The sequence below is a fragment of the Lycorma delicatula genome, chromosome 1, assembly GCF_047948215.1.
Source record: "Lycorma delicatula isolate Av1 chromosome 1, ASM4794821v1, whole genome shotgun sequence".
Taxonomy (NCBI): Eukaryota; Metazoa; Arthropoda; class Insecta; order Hemiptera; family Fulgoridae; genus Lycorma; species Lycorma delicatula.
In genome coordinates, this window is record NC_134455.1 from 208,249,017 (window position 1) to 208,274,528 (window position 25,512).

The following is a 25,512-nucleotide window of genomic DNA, read 5'->3' on the forward strand; positions in this document are numbered from 1 at the left end:
TTTCGTTCAAAGCGTCCGTGACCAATGCATTGAAATGCGCGGGAGCACCATCTTGTTGGAAATGAAGTTGATGAATATTTTCGAGTTCATCCAGCTGAGGAAAGCAATAATTGGCTAACATGTCAAGATACACAACTCCATTAATTGTTTTTTCAGCAAAGAAGAAAGGCCCTATTACACGATTTTTCATCACACCACACCAAACATTAACTTAGGCGAATCGCGTTGTTTCTCAATAATTGCGTGAGCCCCATATTCGTGAATTGTGTCTGTTAACACATCCATTCACATGGAATGTAGCCTCGTCTGTAAAAATTATATCATCTAAAAATGATTCGTTTTCACTTATTCTGTCCAACATTTTAACAGCGAAATTGTAACGTTTTACACCATCATCGGGCTTCAATTCCTGCAGTATCTGGATTTTATAAGCGTGTAATTTCAGTTTTTTATGTAAAACTTTGTGAACTGTTGATTTTGGAATAACTAATTCGACGCTTCGACGAGAGATGGACTTTCCAGGACTTCTAATTGCTGATTGCCTAATTAGTTCAACCGTTTCGTCTGGTACACTTGGTCTGCCGGTTGATTTCTATTTCTTAACTGATCCAGTTTCTTCGAATTGTTTGAACCAACGTGTTATGTTATTTTTGTGTGGTGGATCTCTTCCGAATTCACGTCGAAACGCACGTTGAACTAAAATTACGGATTTTAATTCAGGTATCAATAAAATACACTTTGCTTTGTCTTTATCCGAGAACATAGTAACTCACTAAACTCAGCGCAACAACAATACAAGAACTGACGTTGTGTTTACAACTGCTGATAAACAAACTTTTGGGTTGGAGGCATTCAGGGATATCAATAAAACACCTAGAAATTTCCCTACAATCTTCTTATGAATTACTGAAACCGCACCATTCTTTTATGATAACACTGTATAATAAAAGATAAAACAGAGATTACAATGGAACGATAAATTGGTAAATAAAATATAAAAAAAGAATATTTTGATCTCAGTAATTCCAAAAAAATTGAATAACTAGAAAAACGAAAAACAGAATGCCCTTGCTAAAAAGAAAAACTGAAACGAATGGTTTCACAACAAAAAGGGATACATGATTATTGTTTTTTACTATTTCATCCCAATGACTCTTATGGCTGTTAAGGATATAAAGCACCTTAGGGGAAAGGTATAAGAGACAACAGTAAGAGTTGTTTTCTCTGAAAGTAATGATGTTCACTGTAAAGTAAGTATCTGTATGAATACAGTGCATATATCACTTTTAGTATGAATATCACTTGAATTTTAGTGGACTTTGCACATGTTAATATGCAGCTGTAGTTTGTCTGAATGAATTAGGCAAAGGGAAACCACTTCATTCCTCACTTTCCATATAAATTCTGGCATGGTGGGCTTATTATTTTTAAAATAACAGTAATTACCAGAAGTGGCTTGTAACTCATGTCAGATTATTTACAACTACTACGGTTTATCATACATAAAGAGTTGGAAAAAGCAAAGAAAGTGGAAAAACAAAGAAAATATACGGGAAACATTTAGATCCAAAATATAAGTAGGAATAGTATATAAATATAAAGTGATAACAAACATTTTCCCATTGGAACACTAATGCAAATCATAAGAAAATAAAAACATAAACGAAACAGAAAATCTTCAAAAAATTAATCATACTCTTTTCTTATCTTACCTTAATTTCTTTTAAAGTTTTACTGAGAAATCTTTGTTCCTACTCCAGATATTATTACGTTCCTTAAAATTGTAATGTAAACTTTTCGAATAGCACAAAGGCCTTACATGTGGAAAAAAGACACGTCTTCAGCTCCTCGAAAGTGTCTCCCGGATATCAGTCTGTTGTTGGGTTATAATTATCAGTAAATCCTGGCCTGGGAGTCGTTAGATCTAAGTTTCAATAATGCATTCACCCAGCTGTTTACTGTCCTTAAAAAAGCTGAACCAAATATTTCGAACTTCTGAATCAGTCAAGAGATTTAAAGAATAGCATCAGTCGTCTGCATTCTGATAATAACTAAAAGCCAGAAACTAATAAAAAAGAAAAGTGGTTTGGGAAAAAAACAGATCTGCCAGGAATGAAGAAATACTAAATAGGCTAAAGGAAATTGATCTCTTCTATCACTAAATTCTAGAATATCAATAAACCGATAATCGTAAATTTTTGAGATTATTAAAACTTCTATAATCAATCCACAAGATAAAAAAGAAACTATCAGAAAGACAACCAACGTCTTGGATTTATATCAAAGACATTGGATATAGTACCCGACCATTGTACCATATAGTACCCATTGGATATAGTAATAAAGATAACCATCGGCGAAAAGTAACCAACGTCTATAATAAAAATAGCCTAAGATAGATCAAAAGAATATAATAAATACCAGTAGTCCTGGGAAAAAAAAAATATTGAGTTCCATAAAGTGAAGTGAAACATCAGAAATTCAGAATTGAAATAAAATAAGCAAGATGAGAAAGCCGGAAGTTCCAGAAGTATACATCTTTACGGGCACAATGAAATAAAAAGGTACGGAATTATATTGTTCATTCAACAAAACCAGTTTAAACGTAGATTGATTTACTGCCAGAATTCAGGAAGGGAGGAAAATTTGAAAAACGAAATAAATAAGAGTGATAAAGAAAAAAATGCGTTTAAAAAATGCAGAATGAAAAGCACTTGTATCTGTAATACAAATAACTGTTGTTTAGAATGAAGGATGCTACTGTGTAGTGCGGTTATGTTGTTTAGCTCAGCACGACACCACTGTTCCGTTGTCGTAACTCCAGTAGTCAATGTAAGCTCGAAACATTGCATGACTGATGTTCCTGCTACTACCACATGTTTCTTTCTACTCTTTGCTCATTATCACTTTTACGTCGTATCATCGGGTTGTAAAGTCAGAATGGTACTTTCCATCGCCGTCATGATTTCACCTTAATGAATTTACTTCTTATAAAGCACAAGTAGACTATAAGTTTACGTATCTATTGTTTACTTCATATTACTTTATCGTTGTTTATGGTGAAAAACAAAAAAAAAATTGTAAAATATTACGCCCATTAAAAGAAATTTTAAATTCATATTGTTCCGAGATGAAATAAATAATGCAGACTTTAAAATTATCTTTAGTTTTTAATTTACCTGCTTAATGCGATTTAAAATAAGCATTTATACATAAAATACCCTTTAAAAATGGTAAAATATTTGTCATTAAAACAAATAAAGAAAAGTGTTATTTAAAAAGAAAAATTATTTATGTTATACTATTATCATTATATTTTTTTACTACTAAAAATAAATAATTTAATGATTTAACATTTTCACGGTAAAAATAAGTTTCCTTGGCTTTTTAATATTTTTAATAATTTCTGAATTTTTAAATAAAAAGCAAATAAAATTATATTAGAAAAATTAGGATTCTTTACTCGGTTCAAAATTATACGCATAAGTACGTACATACACAAAATGTTTGAAGACTACCTAGCAACGAATAAAACATTCCTGATATTGGCATTACAATTTTTAAGATGTCAATTATTTAATGTCAGGTATACTAAGGAAAATAAAGAGGAGTGAGGTGGTTTCCCTTTATTTATTTATTTACTGAGCCAAATGTGCTGTTATATATTTTTATTCAATGAAATAGTGAGATCTCATTATTTATTCAACAAAGAAGCTATTAATACTTTAAGAATTATCTTATACTACGGAAGAAATTATAAGAGAAGAGAGAATACTTCAATCGAAAAAAATAAAAGGGATTAAAATTTTAAAATCGATTTTGATCGGAATGATATTTTGGAGTTTTCTGAGCATAATGATATGAATTTTAAGTACGTCAGTAATATTTAAAAATGTAGCTTATAATTTATCGTTAATACGTGCGATCCATTGTTGTCTGGATGATGCGGAATACAAGTCGTCTTTTAACTTACAAAAAAGTAGTAAAAGTAGCAGAATGTTTAATACTGGAAGGGGGAAAGTGACAGCTGGATTAAAAGCGGAGAGGAAGGGGAACATTAAAAATTGGATGTTATTAGTGTTATGAAAAAAATGGTAGTAGATTTCCTGAATAAGCGTCGTACTGAGCTTGGTAGGCAGGGATTTTGGAATAAGAACGAATGGTTAGGAGAGCAATGAAGGAGTGAGAAGAGCAGGTGGCCGCTGGACCGGTGGGAAAAGAAGGCAGGTGGCCTTCTCTTTGCTCTCTTCTTGTGTATTGGTGTAATGTTTTATATGGTGATACAGGTTACAACGAGACAAGGCCTAACATAAATGCACCTTGCGTCTTCATCCTGTTATGCAGGCCTCGGTTATAAAATCAAAAACGCTAGTTAAAAAGCAGTCGCTAGAATTTGGTACAGAAATGTTAAAACATTAAATTTTATGGATAAATTGATTTAACGATTTTCAACGAATTTTAAAGTATAACTTCGACCGTTTTTAAAAAATGAAGACCAGCAACAACGAATTATGAACGAAATCTTTACTGATACTTAAACAAAAAATTAAATCGATATAAAATTTATTTTTCTTTTGAAAAAATGGATTATAATCTCTTTTCATGATATCACAGAATAGTTTTCATAATTTTTTTTTTTTGCCTCAGTGTCTAATTAACAGTCGGTTCCAATTTTCCGGAACCGTAAGTAAATTTGAAAACAAAAAGAAAATGACATACAGAGGAGTTTCCATTTAAATCCCTCAAAGAATGTGCCCAAATATATATGTAATAAACATAAATAAGTGCAAATAAAGATGAGACCCTGGAACATTGATAAAATTCAGAACATAAAATGCAAAAAAAACATCAAAAAAATCACACAAAGAATAACTAATTAAAGAAAAAGTGAAACAAATTAAAGAACCAACAAAAGTAAGTGGCAAAACGAAATGAAGAATTTTGATGATACCTAGCACCCTAGGCTAATTGATTCATCTCAAATCTCGGAGAACTTACAAATCTGATATATGCACTCGCTTTAGGCGCCTAATGTCCTCACTGTTAACCAGAAGGTTAATCCCGAGCCAGTTCACATGTTTGTTCAATCTCATTTTGTATCTTGTATTGAATCGCCGTATCTCTTCTCGTACGGTTGACAACCTCAGATAATCGTATATTTCAGTATTTTTCGCAAATCACAGCCTGTTGTACTTCTCAAAAGTTTGTTCTGGAGTCGCTGTACGACTTCGATATTAATCTCACTCTTCCTGCTCGTAGTTGATTCCGTAGGTTCAAATCGGTTTCAGTACCTCTGAGTACAGCAACTGCTTGTTGGGTAATGATAGTTGCGACCCGGTGCCCAACGACCAGTAATTAATGAATTCCTAGGTATCGCACACTGTTAGCATGAAGAATGAAAATGCCATTAAGTTGAACTCGTGGGCAGTCACCCGTCCTCATCGCGAACGTAACATTTATAGACTTAGCCGGATTAACCGTCTATCTAGCTAGCCAATCTTTATTAGATTCAATACAGTAAGTAGTTCAGCAGAAGCTATAAAAACAATTTTTAAAATTTTAATGGCACTTCGAGAGCTAAACATGTTTTACAATTCAAGAGAATAAATAATGTAATGGCTTATTTAAAAAATATAAAACATATTTAAACGTATGTTATCTATAAATATAAATACTATTGAAATTTCGTCGAATATTAGCATGTTTGGTAAGTTTACGATTAAAAATTATAGGATTTAGAGGTTTAAAAATCACAAATATGTGGTATACGAGTAATTGCTAGAGATTGCAATTCTCTCTGACTTTCTCTGACTTGAAGTTAAAAAACAAAAAATCATTTCTAGTAAATTTGATAGCTCTGATGGATTTTTCAACATGGATTAGTGCTAATGATTTTCGTGAAAAGAACTAGTGCATCCTCATTCATCCGAACGTGGTGTAAATTTATGTTAATCTCATTTACGGGCTTCAATAATATAACATTCGTCCAGTGACTTTGTGAATGTAATTGAATTATATTTGTATAAATTGATTGATTACTGGTTTTAAATAGGTGAAATTCCTTAGCCGAGAAGCTCTATCTCTACGTGACTAATTGTCTTTACAAAGATACTTGAAAAGTAAAATTTATTCGATTCAACCACAAGGTAGCATAAGTTCGAAGTGAAAGAAAAAAAATTCCGGAAACAATTCTGGAAATGAAAAGTATCTCTACAGGAAGGAAAATAATAATATTTTATATTGATAATGATGATATATAAATCTGTTTTCTATTCACAGTAGCAGTGGTGACTCGTAGCTAAAATTAGTGGAGATGCTGGTCCAGAAAACATTTTTCTGGGCCTTTTCAAGGCCATAGTTAAAGTTTTCTGTAAAATAAAAGAACCAAAAAAAAAATGAATCAATAGAATAGCTGGAAGCAGGATAATAATCTAATTCTACACTTTATCACATTCAATAATACAATACAAGGTTTAAACACGTTATGCTTAAAAACCATATTCGGTTTAACAGAATAAATCATAAAATGTCAATACAGATAATATGTTTTAGTATTACTAGATAATAACTTAATAAAATGTCCGCTTAAAAAAAAACACTATAGTCCAATGGTGCTTAATTTAAATTTCTACGTACACAGAAACAAATACATAATTAGTTTTTACTAATTACCTTCTCTTTCGCTGTTCCCGCGTGTTTTTGGACAGATTTGGCAATCAAAGAGCTTTGTTGTCCGCCACCTTCTGATTACTACCGAAAAAACAACTAAAGCACTTTCATATTCCTTCGACCGACTAAACTAGAAAAGGGAACGAACAAGGAACGTTCCATACACACGCGGAATAAAGAAATAAACTACCTTCCACCAGTATGCCACGATCGGCACTGCGGGAGCGACAGTGTTCACTCTCCTTCGCAGCCTCGCGTGCAGCTTCCTATGTGCGCATGCGCACAACAGCCAAACACCATGCTGCTGGGACTTTGAAGCGCACAGTTCCATACAAAGATTTTTGTGTTTTTTTCATAAACTAAGGGATGGCTACTGACATTACGCTTAAGAATTATATATTGTACAAGTATAAAGAAAAAATTAAAGAAAAAGGACTCATTGTATTAAATGTTATCGATAATATCAAGTGGAAATAGGGGTACTGCAGTTTCACAGCGCCTATACGAGAGCCACCACTGAACGGTAGTGAATGTACTTTTATGTGAATTTATTTATTACATCTCTCAGCCACATTTAATTATAATAATGTATATTGGATGAATTTATTAAAAAAGAATCCTTTACATTTTATAACACGAATAATAAAAACCCTTCAATGTATTACATAGCAAATTATCAAAGAAATGATTTTAAAATAAAATGCAATAACAATGAAGGCTATCCCACATTTTTATTATTCATGATATAAAATGTAGAGGAATTTCTGAGTGAAGTATTATTTGATTTTAATCAGAGTTTGTTATAAAAATCAATTTTTGATTTAATATGAAAGTAAAATTATTTTTTTTTTAGTGCATCTTAAAAAAATGTGTATTGAAAAATTTTTCAAAACAATTCATACTTTAATTCAGTAATTTCCAAATAGTGAAATTTCGGTTCTTTTTTGTAATTTTTTCGTAGTTAAATAAAAGCGTATTTTTAAAATTAAATTATTTTTTAATACTTTTTAGTCTCAGATTAAAAAATTGACAGTCACAAATTTGATAATTTATACTTTTAAACATATTGTATAAATGATTACGTATCTCTTCAAGATTGTATGCATTCGTAGATGGATTTCTTCTGAAAAAAATAATGATGTAGCAACATGAATAACCAGCTCAAACATTTTTGCATAAATCTAAGAGCAGCAGCTTTCTGCTACGCAAGATTTGAATACTAGATAAAGGGTACCAGTGTTCTTTGGTGATTGAGTTTCAATTAATCAAATATCTCAGGAATGGTCGACCTGAGACTGTACAAGACTACACTTCATTTACATTCATACATATCATCCTCATTCATCCTTTTAAGTAACACCTTATGGTGGGTCCGGAGGCTAAACAGAAAAAAGAGAGAAAGCACAGCTAACTGGCACTCTGCGTCGAAGTCTTTCGTACGCATGCGCGGTTGTTTGAATTTCTGTTCTTTGCAAATATCCCAACCCGTAGGGGAAGACACCCGCCTAGTGACGTTCCGGTTGCCACCCCCCCCCCATTCCTTGCCCTGTTGGGCTTTAACGGGAATCGTCTATCTCCCTCTGACTTTTTACATCTTATAGTAATAAGCCGGTCTCGTTGGGGTGCCACCGATGTAAATGCCTTGGTAGACATTTGCATCGGTGATTTATTAACTCAGCTTTTGCCTTCGCTGTAGGCCTCGTCCGGACATCTTGAATGTTCTACAAAGTATCCCTCTGAACTAGCTAACCGAGCAGGCAGAAGCGCGAACCCCATGCCTAGTTTTATTTATTGTGAGCCAATTCCGTGAATGCCTCGTTATTCAAGGCAATAAACACAACACACCACTAAAAATGTTGATCACAACAACGAAATTTAGTCCTAGTTCCTTTAGTGACTCAACTTAGTTCAAACTCCAGACTTAGGTTAAATTATGGACCTCGGTCTGGTCCACTAGGGAGAGACGGACAGACCTCCACGTTCTTTGCAAACAAAAAATTTTCAGTGAAAATAAATTTTTTGTATAATGTTTTGTTGTCATCAACAAGCGTGTATGCACCATTTTAGCCTTCTATCTTACTATAATGCATATTACCTAGAATTCTACGCTAAAATGAGGTATTGAATTGCAAATTCTAAATTAAACTCTATTTCGAAAAATACAGTAGTTTGACGTTTAATAAAATTTTATGAGAAAGTTGGTAGTAGGGCTAGAACAAAAAAAAATGCTAGATATTATTACATACTGTACTGCTTACTAATAAAAGTAACTCCTACTCTTGTGTCACAAATAATACGCTTACATATACAATAATACATCGTTTTCGCTATGTAATAAAGAAAGAATTAGTAAAGAGCTTTTTAGTTTGGTCATGTCCTCGGAATAAATTATCTCGTTGATCCAGCAGAACAGTTTTGGATTGGTTCAGCCGGGTTTCTTAAAAATTGTTAAACGCTTAGTAAACAAAACAAGACGTTTCGCAGACTGCGAAACGTAATTCCAGTAAACAAGAAATATTATATGTGAGTTACAGTAAGACTATAAGTGAAAGAGATAATGTACTAAATTTCATTCATAAACTGTTGGGGAATAATTTTCTGTTCACAAATAAATAGTTTTATTTGTGAACAGCAAAGGTATTTGCAGTGAAAGAAATTTATACTTGTCTTATCTATCATACTATTGTTATTAATACAAGACTAGTGGTTAAACGTGTTAGGACTAGCGGCCATGCTATATCTTTTATCAATGGGACTGAATTCTGGTTCACATTATTTATCTACCTGTGAATAAATCCGGATTACTGTAAATTCTGTTTTGTGTGTAATCTCTGTTTATTGACATTTATGATTATTTGTTTGTTATTGACATGTAATATTATTCTTGTTTACTTTTGCCATTATTCTAATTATTATTGTGAGATATTATTATTATTATTATTGATTTGTCTTGTTTTACTTATGACTTATGTTTTTAAACCAATAAATTGTAATTATATAAATATTTAATATTTTAATCTCTCAATATCCTGATCAAGTCGCGCACACATGATAATATCATGAAAACCTGTACAGGTTTTGAACAATTATTTTCTGTAAAGCAATAAATCCTTAATGTTTCATTGAAGCATATGAAGAACCAAAGAAACTTACAGTTGCCAAGCAATTCTATTAAGAAAATATATTATTAATACTATTACAATGACCAACAGTTTGTTTTGTACAGATCATTTTGTAATCTAATTAACAAGTTAATTTTTGTGAAGAAAGTAATTCATTAATTAAATAAAATGAATAATCAATTAAAAAAATATATATATTTCATAATCTTTTGAATTATTTTTCAATTCTACAAACGTTTACTCAGTTTGGCAGGTTTGGCATTACTTTTATCCCCATGCACGATTGATACTTTCAAAATAGTATTAAATCACTTGTTCTATGTGAATATTCCCCTTAGAGTATTGTGATCATACATATCTTAATTTTTTTAAAGGATAAAATTTTTAAGTATCTAATAATTTCATGTAAGTTCAGATGTGGTACTGTCAGTTCCACAACCAGTTCCAAAATCTTGCCTAATGACTACATTTTTAAAAATTTAACAGAGTTTTAATGGCATATTTCCTTATTAAAAAAAAAAAAAAATGTAACCTAGAATAAAGTTAATAATCCCATAAAACAATTCCATATCTAATATGTAACATAATGAAACCATGATACACTCCAATATTTAATTTCTTAGCCAAGCAAGTTTTCTAAAAGTATAAACACCGCATGTCATCTGTCGTCTATACATATATCACATGATAAATATTTGTTAATATTATCCCTGTTAAAGGCAGTAGTTTCATCTACTACCTTTGTCATAGAAATTAAATTCATAACCAAAATGTTCATTCAGTATGTTGTTATCAATTTGTACGTTTAATTTGTCTTCTTATTTTTTATATTGGTTTTGAAATTTAAATTAATTTCCTTTTCTTATTAGGTCAGCACAGTAGAGGACAGCACATTTCTTGTCAGATCAGCACATAGAGGCTCTGTTTTCCCCCACTGTACCTGCTTCAAAAGCTGCAGGCGATCACTCTACACAAAAGGTGAGAGTATATTCATGGAATACAGAGTGACAGTAAAGGGAGAAGTGATGGTATAAAAAGGTAAAAATAAAAATTTAATAAAACTTGTTTTTTCTTTAATAAAATCTTTTGTATAGATATTCACTAACTGAGAGAAAATCTATATAACAATCTGTATAGAGTATGTAAATTTGATCTAAATACATGATTATTGTAACATCTGCATAAAAGATAGCTTTTCTCTGTATTAAAATATGTATGTGAATGTAAATCGCAAATAAACCAAGATCTAGGACTAAACTTTTGGGATACCTAATTCTACTTTAAGAAACTCTCTGATCTGTGTTCTTTTTCACCTTTTAGGTGTAAATTTAAGAATTATCTTAACACATTGTTTCTGATACTTAAATAATAGTTTCTGTTACTTAAGCAACATTTAAACAATTAAAGTACAAATAATAATAATCTTAAAAGTACAAATAGTCTTAATTTTTCTTTCATAATATTCAAATTTACACTATCAAATGTTAAGTTAAAAAATTCTAATATTATTCTTTCGCCACTTAATAAATATTTAAATATCTTTTCTACAAGATCCATGTTATCTTTGAGTATAATACAAAGGTTGTAATCTGTCTTCTACACAAAGTAAACCTAAATTATCCAAAAATGGATCAAGTGATATAAGTTTGCTTTGATTAGAAATAACTTGATTATTTTGAAGATTGTTAATTTCATTACCGAAATGCATGCATTGTGATTGTTGTATGAAAAAGTTAAGAGTATGATTTAGTTCTTTTGTAGTTAGGAAACCAATCATTCATTCATAATGATCTGATTTAACATTGCAAAGAAATCTAAAACAGAAATTAAAAGTGCGAATTAAAGCATGTAGAGATGAAAATCTTTCTGTGTAGTCAAATACAACAGTGGATACAAATGATGTTGAAATAGTTCTGTGTCTTTCTATTAAACAATCAGAATTCATGTTACAGTTGTTAAAACTAATATTGTGATTATTTGGCCAATGGCATGAAGACTGCAAAAGCCAATAAGAACCATGGCACCAAAGTGACCTATTAAGTAATTTATTTTTACTACCTCTAGACAATAAGACAGCTGGGTTTTCCGAAGATTTGACGTAGTGCCAATTAGGATATGAAGAATTTCGCTGAATCTCAGAAATTCTATTGCTGGCAAATAATTCCAATTAGATGGTTGTCAATGAATCCAATATAATACTATTGTAGAATCTGTATTTAGTGTATTTCATCAAAATGTACGTTTAAAGCATTGATTACCTTCAATTACAAACAATTAAGTAGTAAACAACCACAAAGTTCAAGTCTTGATAATGTAATTTGTTTTAAAGGAGCTAATTTTGATTTAGAACAAAGCAGATTAGATGAGATTGTATGATTAGCAAATAGAGTTCATATATAGATAATAGCTATAGCCCTTTATGGATGCATTGGAAAATCCATATATTTGAAATGAATTAACCTTACTACCATTGTTAGATTTTATGGATTGACTTATTTTAACTTATTTAACTGGATTTGAGTTATTTCAACTCAATTAAATGGAACTGATTGTATAAATCGATTGCCATTGTGTTAATACTGCGTAGGGGAACATTTCATCCCAATTAATTTTAAGTTGCCACAATAATTGCATCAAATATTTATGGAAAAATACAATAGGACCAATGAGTCCTAATTTTTGGGCAAATTAATATGTGCAAAAATTCGCCTGGCTGCCAGAATCTAATAAGATTCTACATAGATGAGTGTTACCAAATATATCATTGATGTTACAAAAAGCAGTTGAGAAAATTTTATTTTTGTTTGACTGAAGTTTAAATGAACAATATGTTATTTACAGACTTATTGCCTTCTAATTTCAAAATCATTAATATTATCAATATGAATGAGAGTATTATGTTTTACAAAACAAATATACATTCATTATTTGAGTAACATTCAATAGTAGAATGACCTTTGTGAAAACAAAACAACAATTATTATGCCCCAAAAAGATTCTTTGTTCATCAATGGACAAATTTAAAAACCTTTTACAATATTGTAAATGATGATTTAAATTACAAAACAAGCATTGCCCAGAGTTAAATTTTGAATAACAAATTACATTATTTCCCTTGTATTGCTTATTAGCATTTACGATGAGAGATTTTACTTAATTTTTGCAACACAGACTCTTAGTATTGTTTGCTATGTTCACTGGTGAGTATGAAATATTTACATTGATGTTCTCAAGAAATTGTTGTCTTGGATTAAAGAATACTATAAAATCTTGAAAGGCCGGAAACTTTTAGTTTGATAACTTCTCCTTCCATAATCTAGAGGTGTTCAATTTTGATGTTAGAAATTGGGTGAAGACAAATTCATGTGTTAATAGGAATTTACATTGCTTCAAGAGAATTCTCATATGAGGATATCATCTCATTGATAAACTTGGATAAAGTATCTAAAGATTCTCTTTTTACAGAATCTAACTTTAAAATGCGATCAGAATTACAAATTGTAATAATGTATTTGTTATCAAATAGATTGCAATTTATAATTGCAATTTATTATTAATGCAATTATGTAATTTTCATTTGTTATTTGTGGATTCTTAATAATAGCCAAAGCTTCAACCTACAAAGAAGAATGTAAATAATGCAACTTTCGAAGATTAGTTAAATCATTTCTAGTATGTACCAAATCGTTAAATACATTGAAATAATGTCAATCTAAAATATTACCTCTTAATAATGGTATATTAATGGGGTGTAATTGAATTTTTTTAATTGTATTTAAACTAACTTCTTGATTAATTGATTTTTGATTATTATTAAGGTGTATCAAATGTTGCACTCTATATTACATAGTCTTCATCAACTTGTACACAATCTAATCAAAAAAACATATCATCATAAACATATCACAATTCCATTTCAACTGTGATTGAACAACATCATACTTGCCTTGCAAATAAAGAATATTGCTTAATTTGATTTTTAAAGTGTGACTATCAGCTAGTGAAACATTATATTTGCCTGTGAATGTGCCAATTCTAGTGATAGAGGTCTTAACTGACCTTCTCTGTCTTAGCAATTGCTCTTTGTCCGTAATAATACTAATAACTTAAATTAATAATGTAAATCGTTAAAAATATAAATTAAATGTAAAATAAATTAAAATGATATTACATTAGTATAAATTTTTACGAACACTTTCCAATCGTATAATATCTGTAATACCATTATTCCTTTCTTGTTTTAACCATGAATTAAAGTACTGAAAATTGAAGATCTTCATATCTATGGCATGGAGGACAAAAATGTTCGAATAACTAACTACCTTGGTGTAATAACTGGATTGGGTTTATTTATTCTGTCTTAAATTCGCTGGTTCATATTTCTGAAAAATAAAAGTCACTGTTCAGTTTATGATTAAATATAACTTTTAATATATCGTAATGATCATTACATCTTTAGTATTTATTTTAAGTTTTACATTAAGTGAATGTTACATTCTTGATGAAAATATGAGTTGATGACAGTGCACAATGACAGAATGAAGTGTAAAATTAGACTGAACAATAGATTAATAATTAGAAAAATAATAAATATAAAATATCATCTGGTAAAATAGTCTAAACTAAATATAAACAATTTTTTTTCTTTTACAAATGAAGAAGGACGAGACAGTTTATGTATTTATAATTAATAAGAAGGAAAGGAGTAATGAGTCTTAATAGTTCTTGAGTTTCATAAGAATATACTCTTCTGTTTTAGCTGCCATTTCCCTCTGGTGAGCTTCCATACTGATCTCCTTAACCATGGCTATACTGTCAATATCAGAGGACGAGCTACCATTATCTCCAATCAACTCATAGGAGTGTATAACACTAGAGCATCTCTGTATGATTTAATATCTTTCCATCTGGTCTTCTTACTTTTCATAATGCGGAATTCTGCCCCATTCTCATAAAGTGACTCACCATCGAACTCTGAATCAGACAAATTACTTTCTGCCTCCTCTTTACACCACAGGTATTTAGCCGTTTCCTTTAACTGTCTCCTTAAAAATTCTTCATGACATTTTCTCCTCACTTACGGGTTTACAGTTACCGTAACGAGTAATTCTTAGAACCTGAGAACCTAAGCCTAATTGTGTCATTCTACGTCACACTCCTTAGCAGTCCTGATATCATCCTGGCTGGGACCCATGACTCATTCTCAAATAGTCAAAAACCAGCAGTATGTCCATTATAAACAATATTTAATATACAAACAATTATCTTTAATGTAAACAAATAACAAATTAGCAAATAACAAAAAGTAAACAAGCCCAGTAAATAAGCCTTAGCAACGCAGATTGTTTTCAAAAATTAGCTTATTATTGTAAAACTTGTTAGTAATAAAACAAAATATCAACTCAGTTACCAGTATACCATAATAAACAGTTAGAGTTCAAAAAAATAATTTCATCAGTAATGAGACAGGTCAAGAAAGACTTGGTAACCTAAAAGGTTACCTAAACAACAAAAGTTTCAAAGTAATCCAATTATATAGAACGTGCCATAATAAAAAAATATCAGAAACATAAAACACAAATAACACAATACATTAACACAAAATAATACATTACAACAAAAACAATAATAACTCAGAAATCAAAATTTTAAATGGAGCTAAAATAGACTTCCATGTGCACTCTTAAGAGCCATGTTGTTTATTTCCAAAATAATCCTTTGCTGCAAAGACAGATGTATGGGGAAATGACAGATGATGGACAAATGCTGCTGTGTCTAGAGTCATGCCCCTGGATTGATTTGATGAGATTATGAGGTATCTGCAGTTTTGTTGCAACTTGCAATTGAAAAATAATGATCGCTTCAGAAAAATATGAAAATTGTGAAATACATTGAATGATTAATAGCAGTAATATTTTTCCTTGTGATGGCTATCTTGTCGACAAGTCCAAGCTGCTTTAATTTGGTAGATATGGTGTGAAATAACATTTGCATGGTAAGCAATTTGTTCTGGATACAAAGTGTGGGCTATTTTTATCAGACCCTGATATATTATTCAAGGGAAACTAGGGTGCCTCTATGGATAACACACATTCTATGGGTCAGTGGAACTTGGTGTTAGGGGTTCAGTGGTTATTGACCTTGTCTTAAGGATTGGTGGTAATGTACATACATCCTATTTTTTATATTTTTTTAAATGCTTTGCAGTAACACGACCATCAGAGAACAGCATTCAGATAGAATAGAAAACGATTTGTGAAAAAAAGAAAATCAAGGCGGTTACCATCAGGTTACTGATGAAATATGGGAGTAACTCTGGTAAGATACCATGACAATAACATAGTTACTGTTGTTTCACCAATGAGTGCACCATTTGTACAATGATGCAATGCCCTGAAAAAAAGGATGAATATTTATTATATTTTCAGCCAATACAATAACATTAGATTCAAATTTCATATGAATCAAAGCAGCTAAAAAAAAAATCTTTTTTTTAAAAAAAAGACTACTTACACTGGTCAACAAAATTTAATTATTTATTTGTTAAAAAAAAGTAAAAAACTGATTCTTATAGTATTTTTTCTGCTGATTTCATATATGTGAATAGAGTTTTTCTATCAGGCTCAGTTTTTTGTGATTGAAATTTCTTTTGAAACAAAAAAAAAGTATGGTGAATGTAATATGACAATACAGTATACATTTTGTACTCACCCAAGATCTATTTCATTTGGACTTTCTGCTCCAATTTTCTGTAGGTAGATTCCTCTTTAGATACCAACCATAGTTAGCTAACATTTTTTGGTTCCATTTTCCCTGGTGTCCTGTTTCCATTGTAGATATCTCCTCGTGAAAGCGTTCTCAATTTTCATCACTAGTAGCGCCAAAATTGTTAGGAAAAAATCCAAATGTGAATATAAGAAATGAATTTTGAGTAACATTTTACACCCAAGTTCTTTGTTGATTTGAAGGAGTTCACTCACAAGTTCTCTGTAGTTACCGACAGGTAACTAGCCTTATGGTTTCTAAGGAAGTTTTTACCACATTTTGAAATGATTTCCATGTCGCAACCTCCAAGTCATTCAAATATTCTTCAAATGCTGGATCACTCATTAGTTTCCTTATTTGTGGTCCAATAAATGTAACTTCCTTTATTTTATCATCACATATATTAGGAAATTTGTTTTTAGAAACTGAAACCCTGCACCATTACGAACCATTGCTTTAACAAAGTTTTTGAATCTAGCTTAATGTATAGTGGCAGAAGATAAACTATTCCTGGTTTTACAAATGACTGACTAACAACATTCTTTTCTGTTACCATCAGTACCTCTTTCTTTGGCCACTGCTCTTTTATGTAATGGTTTTTTCTATCCCTGCTGTCCCACTAGCACAAAAAGCAACAGAACTTAGTGTATCCAAGTTGCAGTCCAAATAAAAGTGCTATTATGTTTAGATCTCCATAAATATTTCTCATACTGAATCCTGCTCAATACAAGTTTAATATTTTCATAAGAAACCTTCATGTGAACAGTGTATGCTAATGGTATTGATAGATATATATTTCCAATGTAAATAGCCTACAAACTAAGCTTTGACCCGTCAAAAAAGTCACCATTTGTCAGGATGGTGGATATGTCCCAAAGCTTGGTTAAAAAGGTTAAAACTAGCGTTTATTTTGTTAATGGTTCTGAATATTAGTTTTCTGTTTATGTACCTGGAATAAATTCCAAACCATTATTTATTCTAACTCTCTTGTGTGCAATCTGTAAATACTTATTTACTAATGACATGTTTATTTAATGACATTTTTAATCATTTGCTGTGTAATATCTCTATTGTTATTATTATTATCATTATTGTATTTATCACCATTGTTATTATTATCATTAGTTTGTCTGGTTGTAATTTGATCATTTTAAATCAATAAACTATAATTATATAAATATTATAAATTGTCAACAACCTCTCAATATCCTGATCGAGTCGCACAGAAACACTGCCACGCAACAATATGTATACCATATTTTATATTATATATTATTATAAATACAGTTATAATGAAACTGTATAATAGTATAAACAGGCATATAATAGTATTATAACCTCTTATTTTAATATTTTTTTTGCTTTATATATACAATGATTCCCCCTTATTGCCTTTTTTAATCAAAATTCTTCAAATACATTTGTACCTATGAATTTTAGCCATGTTTTTAATGGCCATAGATAGTAAGTCCCTTAAAGTACAGACTGTACTTCACTCATGTATATCTTGTTTACCAGTAGGTAATGACTGATTCAGATGGTAGGAAGCTGCCTTTTTCTCTCTCCATTACGATTCAATGAAACATTTTTTAGAAACATTATCCAAATGCACTATAATTTGTTTAATAATAGTTTTCTTATCAAAAGTATGGACTCTATGAACGTGAACTACATCTTATCATTCAGCATCTTGAACTGCTTAGCAACAATGTTAACAATTTCATTAAAATTTTCACTAATTGTTAATAGAAGATTTGAAATTTCTACAAAACCACTCTACTCCTCTATTGTAGTAGTTAATCTTGGATTTTTGTTTGCTGATAAATCTACTTTCGATTGTCAAATTTCAATGGAAATATCCATTTTGACCATCCCTGAATTCATTTTGAGTAGTTTCGGCATGACGTCTGTATGTACATATTCGTACGTATGTATCTCACACAACACAAAAACGAATAGCAATAGGATGTTGAAATTTTGTATTTAGGTTTGTTGCAACATCTAGTTGTGCATCTCCCCTTTCGATTGCAATTGACTGAATCAAAAATATCCAATTTTTAGATTTTGGACTTTTTCTTAACTGCAGTAACAAGCCCTCATTGAGAGCTTTTCAACGATATACCATAAGTGGTACTTATTTTCATTGGTTCCAGAGTAGACCTACTGCTCCGACGAGGATGTTGACATCCTCCGGGAGGTCCCACGTTGAGGCAGCTATGGAACTTCTGTCTTCCTCCAGCTTCTTCTTCTTGTTGGTCTTCTCCAGATGGTGGACAACGATGAATTAAAAATTCACTCTCGTGCACGCTCTTTTATTGGAGCCTGAGAGTGGTGGGGCTGTAGCGCCACAATGGTGTGAGAACTGCGGGGTAATCTACGTGGCAGGAGTGATGCGTACCAGCGCGTACTGTGCTCCCACTGACATCTGAGCTGTCACCATTGTCGTCCGCCGATATTAAGTTAGGCATACATATGGTAACATAATGAGTGTGTTCATGCCATCAAGGAAGCCAGACTCAAGTTATGGCAAGACTGCATGCGATTGCAGCGCAGCCCCTGGCAGCTAGTAAAATCATGTTACCGGCAAAAGCCACTGCACGTGCTGTCCAGTTGGTGGTGATGCGGGTTTGGTGGTCGTGACCACACTTTAACATCTGTGGCGACTTACCAGGCGTTCCTGGATGCTCTGTTTCCAGATGCTCCGGAGCGTCTCCGGAGCGAAACAGTAGTCGGCGTTAGGGCGAGGGCTACGCCCTTCCCTGGCGTATGGGCTGTGGATCTCGTAGATATAGACCGAGTGGTTTCTTGAATGGCACTGAAAAAGGCACCGGGGATTGACCAACTTGACCACAGGATATATTCTACCATCTGCTGCCTGTCATAAGAGAGCCGCTTGGCAGGATATTCACGGGGTGCCTTAGCTGGGGTTGCTTTCCGACTTGTTGGAAAGTGGATTTGGTGAGGGTGCTCTTAAAACCAGGAAAGGATCCGAGTGAGGACGGCAGTTATCGATCCATCAATCTCTTGCCAGTATTCGGCAAGTTGCTTGAAAGGCTGGTTGTGGAATGGCTCTGGAAAAGCATTGAGGTGAACTGTTTTCTAAATCGAGGCCAGTATAGCTTCACGAAAGGGATTGGCACTGAGGATTGCATCTTAAATGCTCTTGCCGAGGTGGAAAACGCCGATTGTAAACATGTTTTTGCAATTTTTATAGACATAGAAACACCATTTCCTTCCTTGTGTTGGAGTTCTGTCCTCTATGATATGAGTTGGAAGCTGCAGTGTGCCCGTAGCCTTGTAGGCTCTGTAGTACGTGACTATTTTTCTAATCGTACGGCTCTCTTTATAGATGCGCACCTGGCTGTGGAAAAATCCGTAACCAGGGGTTGCTATGTTCATCCGACATCAGTAGTTTACTTAAGGGAAAGACTCCTAACGCACTGCTGTGGGAAGCTAACCTTGAAATATATGGCTGACCACTAGCCAATTAGGGCTCCAAGCGCTTTAATATGGTGGATAGGTACTTGCTGGCATTCAGACAAAGTAAATTTTAATTTATGGATGTCATATATATTTTTAGTAGTTGACGGGGTGCGCCTACCCATTTTAGTAAATATTTGACAAGTGAGCGGTTGGGACACGTAAGCCGGTGTGTATGGCACCGCGCTTAGTCCGCTCACGCTGTTAGCTAAGCTGTAGGAGCTATTTAGGACACTGGTCGCTAAACTGCTTCGAGTCTCAGTAGCCGTTTGTGGCACAGATTCGGTCTTATGATTTAGGGCGACAGAATGGGGTGGTGGCGAGAGAAATGCCAAGCAAACCAATGTGGTAACAAGGCGTACAAGGAAGTTATGTGGTGCCCATATCAGATTTTTTTCTTTGAATCAGTGCAAAATGAGTGTAAAGATTCTTTACAAATTCAATTGCAGTTAATAACATTATTTATTACAACTGATTACTTACAAATAATTTTATCAATCAGGTAATAAATCATTGCAGCATTTGAGATAAATCAAGCAGTAACAATGCTTACTCCATTAAGACCCGGCACCAATTGAATATTTCAGAAAACAATAAATATTTCTGTAACTTACTAATTGTAGAAGAACGGTGCACATGAATATTGTAAATTGTTATATAAATTGTATGCTTTATCACATAAAGAATAAGGATCTCATAATCATACGATACAGAATCATAATATACGTTAATAACCTATGTAAAATTAAAAAAATAATATCTATTTTTTATAATAATTATAAAAAAAAATTAAAACTACTTTCTAATATGGTAATCCATATAACGAGCTTTGTAAACAACATAATATAAGTAGCAGGCTTACTTGCTTCTTTTTGGTTCATATGCTACAATGAGCAAATTTCTTTTTATTCATAAGCTGGCGTATTATCTGAAACATTACTAAAGGATTTTTTCTTAAATCTAGACAATGGTTCCTAGCTTTTTTAAAAAAAAATCATTTAGCAATTCATTTTTTGTTCAATTTTTTTACATTTTACATTTCATGTTCATTTTTTTACAATTTTTCATTTATGGATGAAAAATGTAAAAAAGGCTTCTCTCAAGATGAGCTAGTTGTAAATATAAAGTAATAAGTATTTACTCCACCACCTCAGAGACCTCCATGCTGTATTGCAGGAATAGTGATAATGATCGAATTTGCCCATTTCAATCATAAAATGGTCAAGTCGGGACATGATTCTGAACAAAAAAAAATTGAATTTTTCTTCCTTATTCGTTCTACAAATGAAGGCTTTGCTGCAGTTAACAAGTATTCCTCAGCAAAAACTTTCCCCTGGCACAGATGGAAATGTTAGAGAAAAGTGACAGTATCAGATAAATTATTTATTGGTACAGCAACATCAGAATCACTGATCACATCCAATGATGATCTATCCAGTGAATTATTGCTGCATCCAAGTTAAGAGACAGATCTTGATACTGTCGTCAGCAACAGAATCTCCAAGTTCAAAATCAATGGCATAGCTGTATACGATTGAAAAAAATTCTTCTACGTGCCTCTGAGTTTTATTTATTACATTCTGCTATAGTTGTCCCAGTGAATACAAGCTTGTGACGTCACGTGCCGACATCTCATTATACTATTCTTTTCCAAAACATTATTTTTGCACGTAATTATTATTTTTATTTCATTTTTTGACTTACAAACAATAAGGGAGCCCAAACAATGCATTTATGTTGTTGTGTGTTCAATTCATTCCACTTGAGTTGATTACATATATAAAAATGCTTAATGAATCAAGCTTGTAAATAATAAAAATTCCTTAACCAATGACTAACACTCTGATTGGTATTATGAACATACCTATAAAAATTTATACATGCAGTTAGAAATAATGCCTTTCACCACTTAAATTTAGATTAAATTTAGATCCGTCATTTGTAGTACACAATGTGTGTATAAAGAAATAAACTTTAGTCTAGTTTATATTGTATTCAGTGGTAGAGTCGGATAGCGTTTTTGTGCGGTCTTATTATTTTATAATTACTCACTGTTTTTCGCAAAGTTTTTGTAACATTTTTTTTTGTTCGTGTGTTGTTAGTGCGGTTTGTTATGGCAAAATTTAAATTCGTATTTAAGAAAACAAAACTTAGGAGTCAAGCACATGAAATTATAAATTATGTTTATGATTTTATGAAAAAATAAGCTCTAAAGGAAGGTAAATTAACTGACAATAAACATATAATTGGCATTCAAAAATGCGAGGTAAGAACTGCTGCTGCTTACAGGATCTCAAGTACTTCAAAAACTCAGAAGAGAAAAAAGACGTGATTCTTCAATCAACATCCGAATCGTGTTCTTTCTGCACGCCGAAAAAGTATAAACAACGTTCGAAATCTGTTAGCGGACTGAACAGTTTTGATTAGGTGTAGTTAAAAGAACAGTTAATGAATTTCATTCAAGGAATGAATTATCTATTTAAAAAAAAATAAGGCAAGAACCTCTGTTATCTATTGATTTTAAAGGCAGTGAATCAACTTCAACTATTATTTGGAAGAGTTAGGTTTCAAATGGCGTAAAACTGGAAATAACAGAAAACTTTTAGTTGAGAAATCCGATATCAGGTGGAAGAAAATTGAATATTTGCAGGAAATGGCTAAGTACAGACAAAGCAATACTACCATTGTTTATTCGGATGAAACATACGTTTTAAGTTCTCATTGTTCAACAAAGTCGTGGTCTAATGGTATTGTTGAGGGATTTCATGTGCCGATTAATAAAGTTGACCGTTTAATAGTAATTCATGCTGGAGGAGAAATCGGTTTTATTCCGAACGCGTTATTACTAACTTGGAATGCCAGTTCGAAAAGTGGCAACTACCATGACAACATGAATACAAACAATTTCATGAAATAGGCGCGTGAAAAATTGATTCCAAATCTTCCACCAATGTCAGCAGTATTTTTTATGATTAGTAAATGTAAATATGATAGTTATTACTACGTACAATATGATAAGTGATACTTCGATTTGATGTTTTCAGGTCGAGGAGTAATACGCAGTCTGTTCGTGACGTCATAAGCTCGTACATTAGCTGGGGTATAATTAGATATATCATAAAATTAAAACAAAAATCATCGAAATAAGAGCATGCAGTTTTGTTAAGCTGCTCTCAAGTTTCATGGCAATTATTAAAGTTGTGCATTTTCATCCGTGTTTCTAAGATATATACTTCTTGATTCTAAAATTTTGTGAACCCTACAGACACATATTTTGTATAGCAGGATTTTTAAGCAAGTTTTTTTTTATTCTCACAGGATTAGTTTGTTTTATTAATTTATTTTACGTTTAACATTAATTAAACCCACAGTGGACAGTAATTATATCGGCCTCTGTTTTAAAGAAGCTCAGAAAAATAAACTTTTTATGTGTTAGATTCTAATTTCTAAATAAAGTGTGAGTTAATTTTAAATTACTGTAACTGTAAAGTTAAATATTGGTTTGTTTATAAGTTATGCCTTGCAAAAGTCTTATGGATAAATATTAGTAAATCTTAGTTTTCTATTTCTGATGTTAACGATATTTTCTTTAATTCTTTATTTTGTATCTGTGTTAAATCAATTTGTACATTTGTAAAAACCAAAAAAGTACAAATTTTTTATAGATATATGAAGGTAAATATTTATGGGTAATAAGGCAATGTAGATAATCTATAAATCATACGGTAAATTATACAGTAGTGCAGTATATTAATCTAACGATTGTGTATTTACATAATCGGCAGAATTAACATGTTAGCCTGTTTCTCAAGTTTGGTAAAAGAATTAAATAATAAATAGAAATAAAAAATTTTACAACTATTTAACAGAGAATTTTTTTCTTCTTTAAATCACTCACAATTAAACGAGTAGCGCATAATTCCAGCAGATAGGGTTAGGATCGTTTTATTGATTTGGTCCAGTGAATAGTCACCCAGCATCTCCTCGTTTCTGTAGTTACAATATTTTTAAATTTACAAAATTACCTGTAACAAAGCTAATATTTTTCACTTGTGTTAGAACTAAATAAAAGAAATGTTATTTTAAATTATTTTTTTAAAGTAATATGTTTCATTCAGTGTTATATTCTTCGCTTTTCTTGATATGCATGAGTGTTACTGTAGAAGCAGGTAAGTTTAAATAGTATATGTATTATTTAATTATAATCAGATTTTATATTCAAACGGAAATAGAAAAGTAAAGATGGAATTTTTAATTCTGATTGTTGAAAGCGAAAATTAAAGATAAAAAGAAGCAGCGACACTTACATATACCAAATCTCATAACTGGGTGGGACTACTACAGTTGACTGCGGTTCTACTTTTTTTAAGTAAAATTGGAAATTTTTGTGTTTTTGACCCCGTAATGTTTTCTGATATTACTACAATTTATATTTCCATTAATAAAAATACACCAGATATGAAACGATGAATACTGTGCACATGGTATGAGATCCGCCTCACGTAGTGAATAGCTTAGGAATTAGGTAACCTACAACGCGCAATGTCCAATATTATAAACACTTGTTAGGTTGAACTATTTATTTAACCGATGATAATAGATATCACGATAATCTACTGTCACTATCATTTTAGGTTTCGTTATTTTGTCAGATTGAAAATTCTACTGACCAATTGACAAAAGTCGATTATTTTCAGTGGAGTACAACATTAAAGAATAAACATAAAACATGTTTGTGTTAATTACATTTATTCAATTTTATTGATATAGATCTATTAGATGTCCTTGAAAGGGTAAACAGCTTTAGACACGAAACTAGAATAACCCTACTGTTATTAGATATAAACTGAAACGTTCTAATAAGTATGAGTTAAACTACATTGAATCGGCAGTCATTTTTAAAAGCGATTAAAAACTAAATAAATATTATAGCGAGATAATCTATGCTTCATGCGCATAGATTATCTCGCTATAACCTCAGTGGTACACATAATATGCTTTACAGTGGTTGTAGTAATAATGCATATACATATTCTCAGTCTAATAAGCGTATAGTTTATTTTAATTGATTTATTTAGTAATGATTTATCCTGTAAGTAATTAAATTAATCCCTTCTGAAAGTTTATTTTTAGAAATAAGTTTATATAAATAAAGCATTTTCAAAAATGCTATTCATTGTAATTCTCTTATGAATAGCATTTATGAAAATAAAATTTTTTAATTTATTATTGAGTTTAATAAAATATGAAAAACGGCTTTACATTCATGTACACATTTATAACATCAAAGTAAATTCTTAAACGTATGACGTAGTTTTATTTTTTTTAAACTTTTCTTCTAAATTTATCTTCGACATAAAAGTTTTATAAAAATTACTTCACAGCAATACTACAACTAACTGTAATGTAGTATAAAACGACCCGATTTTTAAATACGTTAATTAGGCAGTTTCTAAGACTACCTGTGTAGTTCTCG

The 25,512-nt window shown here is 31.5% G+C and overlaps 1 protein-coding gene across 1 annotated transcript in view; it reads left to right on the forward strand.

The window, feature by feature from the left end:
- Positions 1 to 24,003: 24,003 nt before the first annotated feature.
- The window catches only part of nAChRbeta2 (nicotinic acetylcholine receptor beta2), a 47,928-nt gene continuing 46,419 nt past the window's right edge, over positions 24,004 to 25,512 (forward strand). The window contains exon 1 of the mRNA XM_075371241.1: positions 24,004 to 24,205. Coding sequence (XP_075227356.1) covers positions 24,142 to 24,205 — 64 coding nt within the window. The 5' untranslated portion in view covers positions 24,004 to 24,141. The remainder of the gene's footprint in view (positions 24,206 to 25,512) is intronic.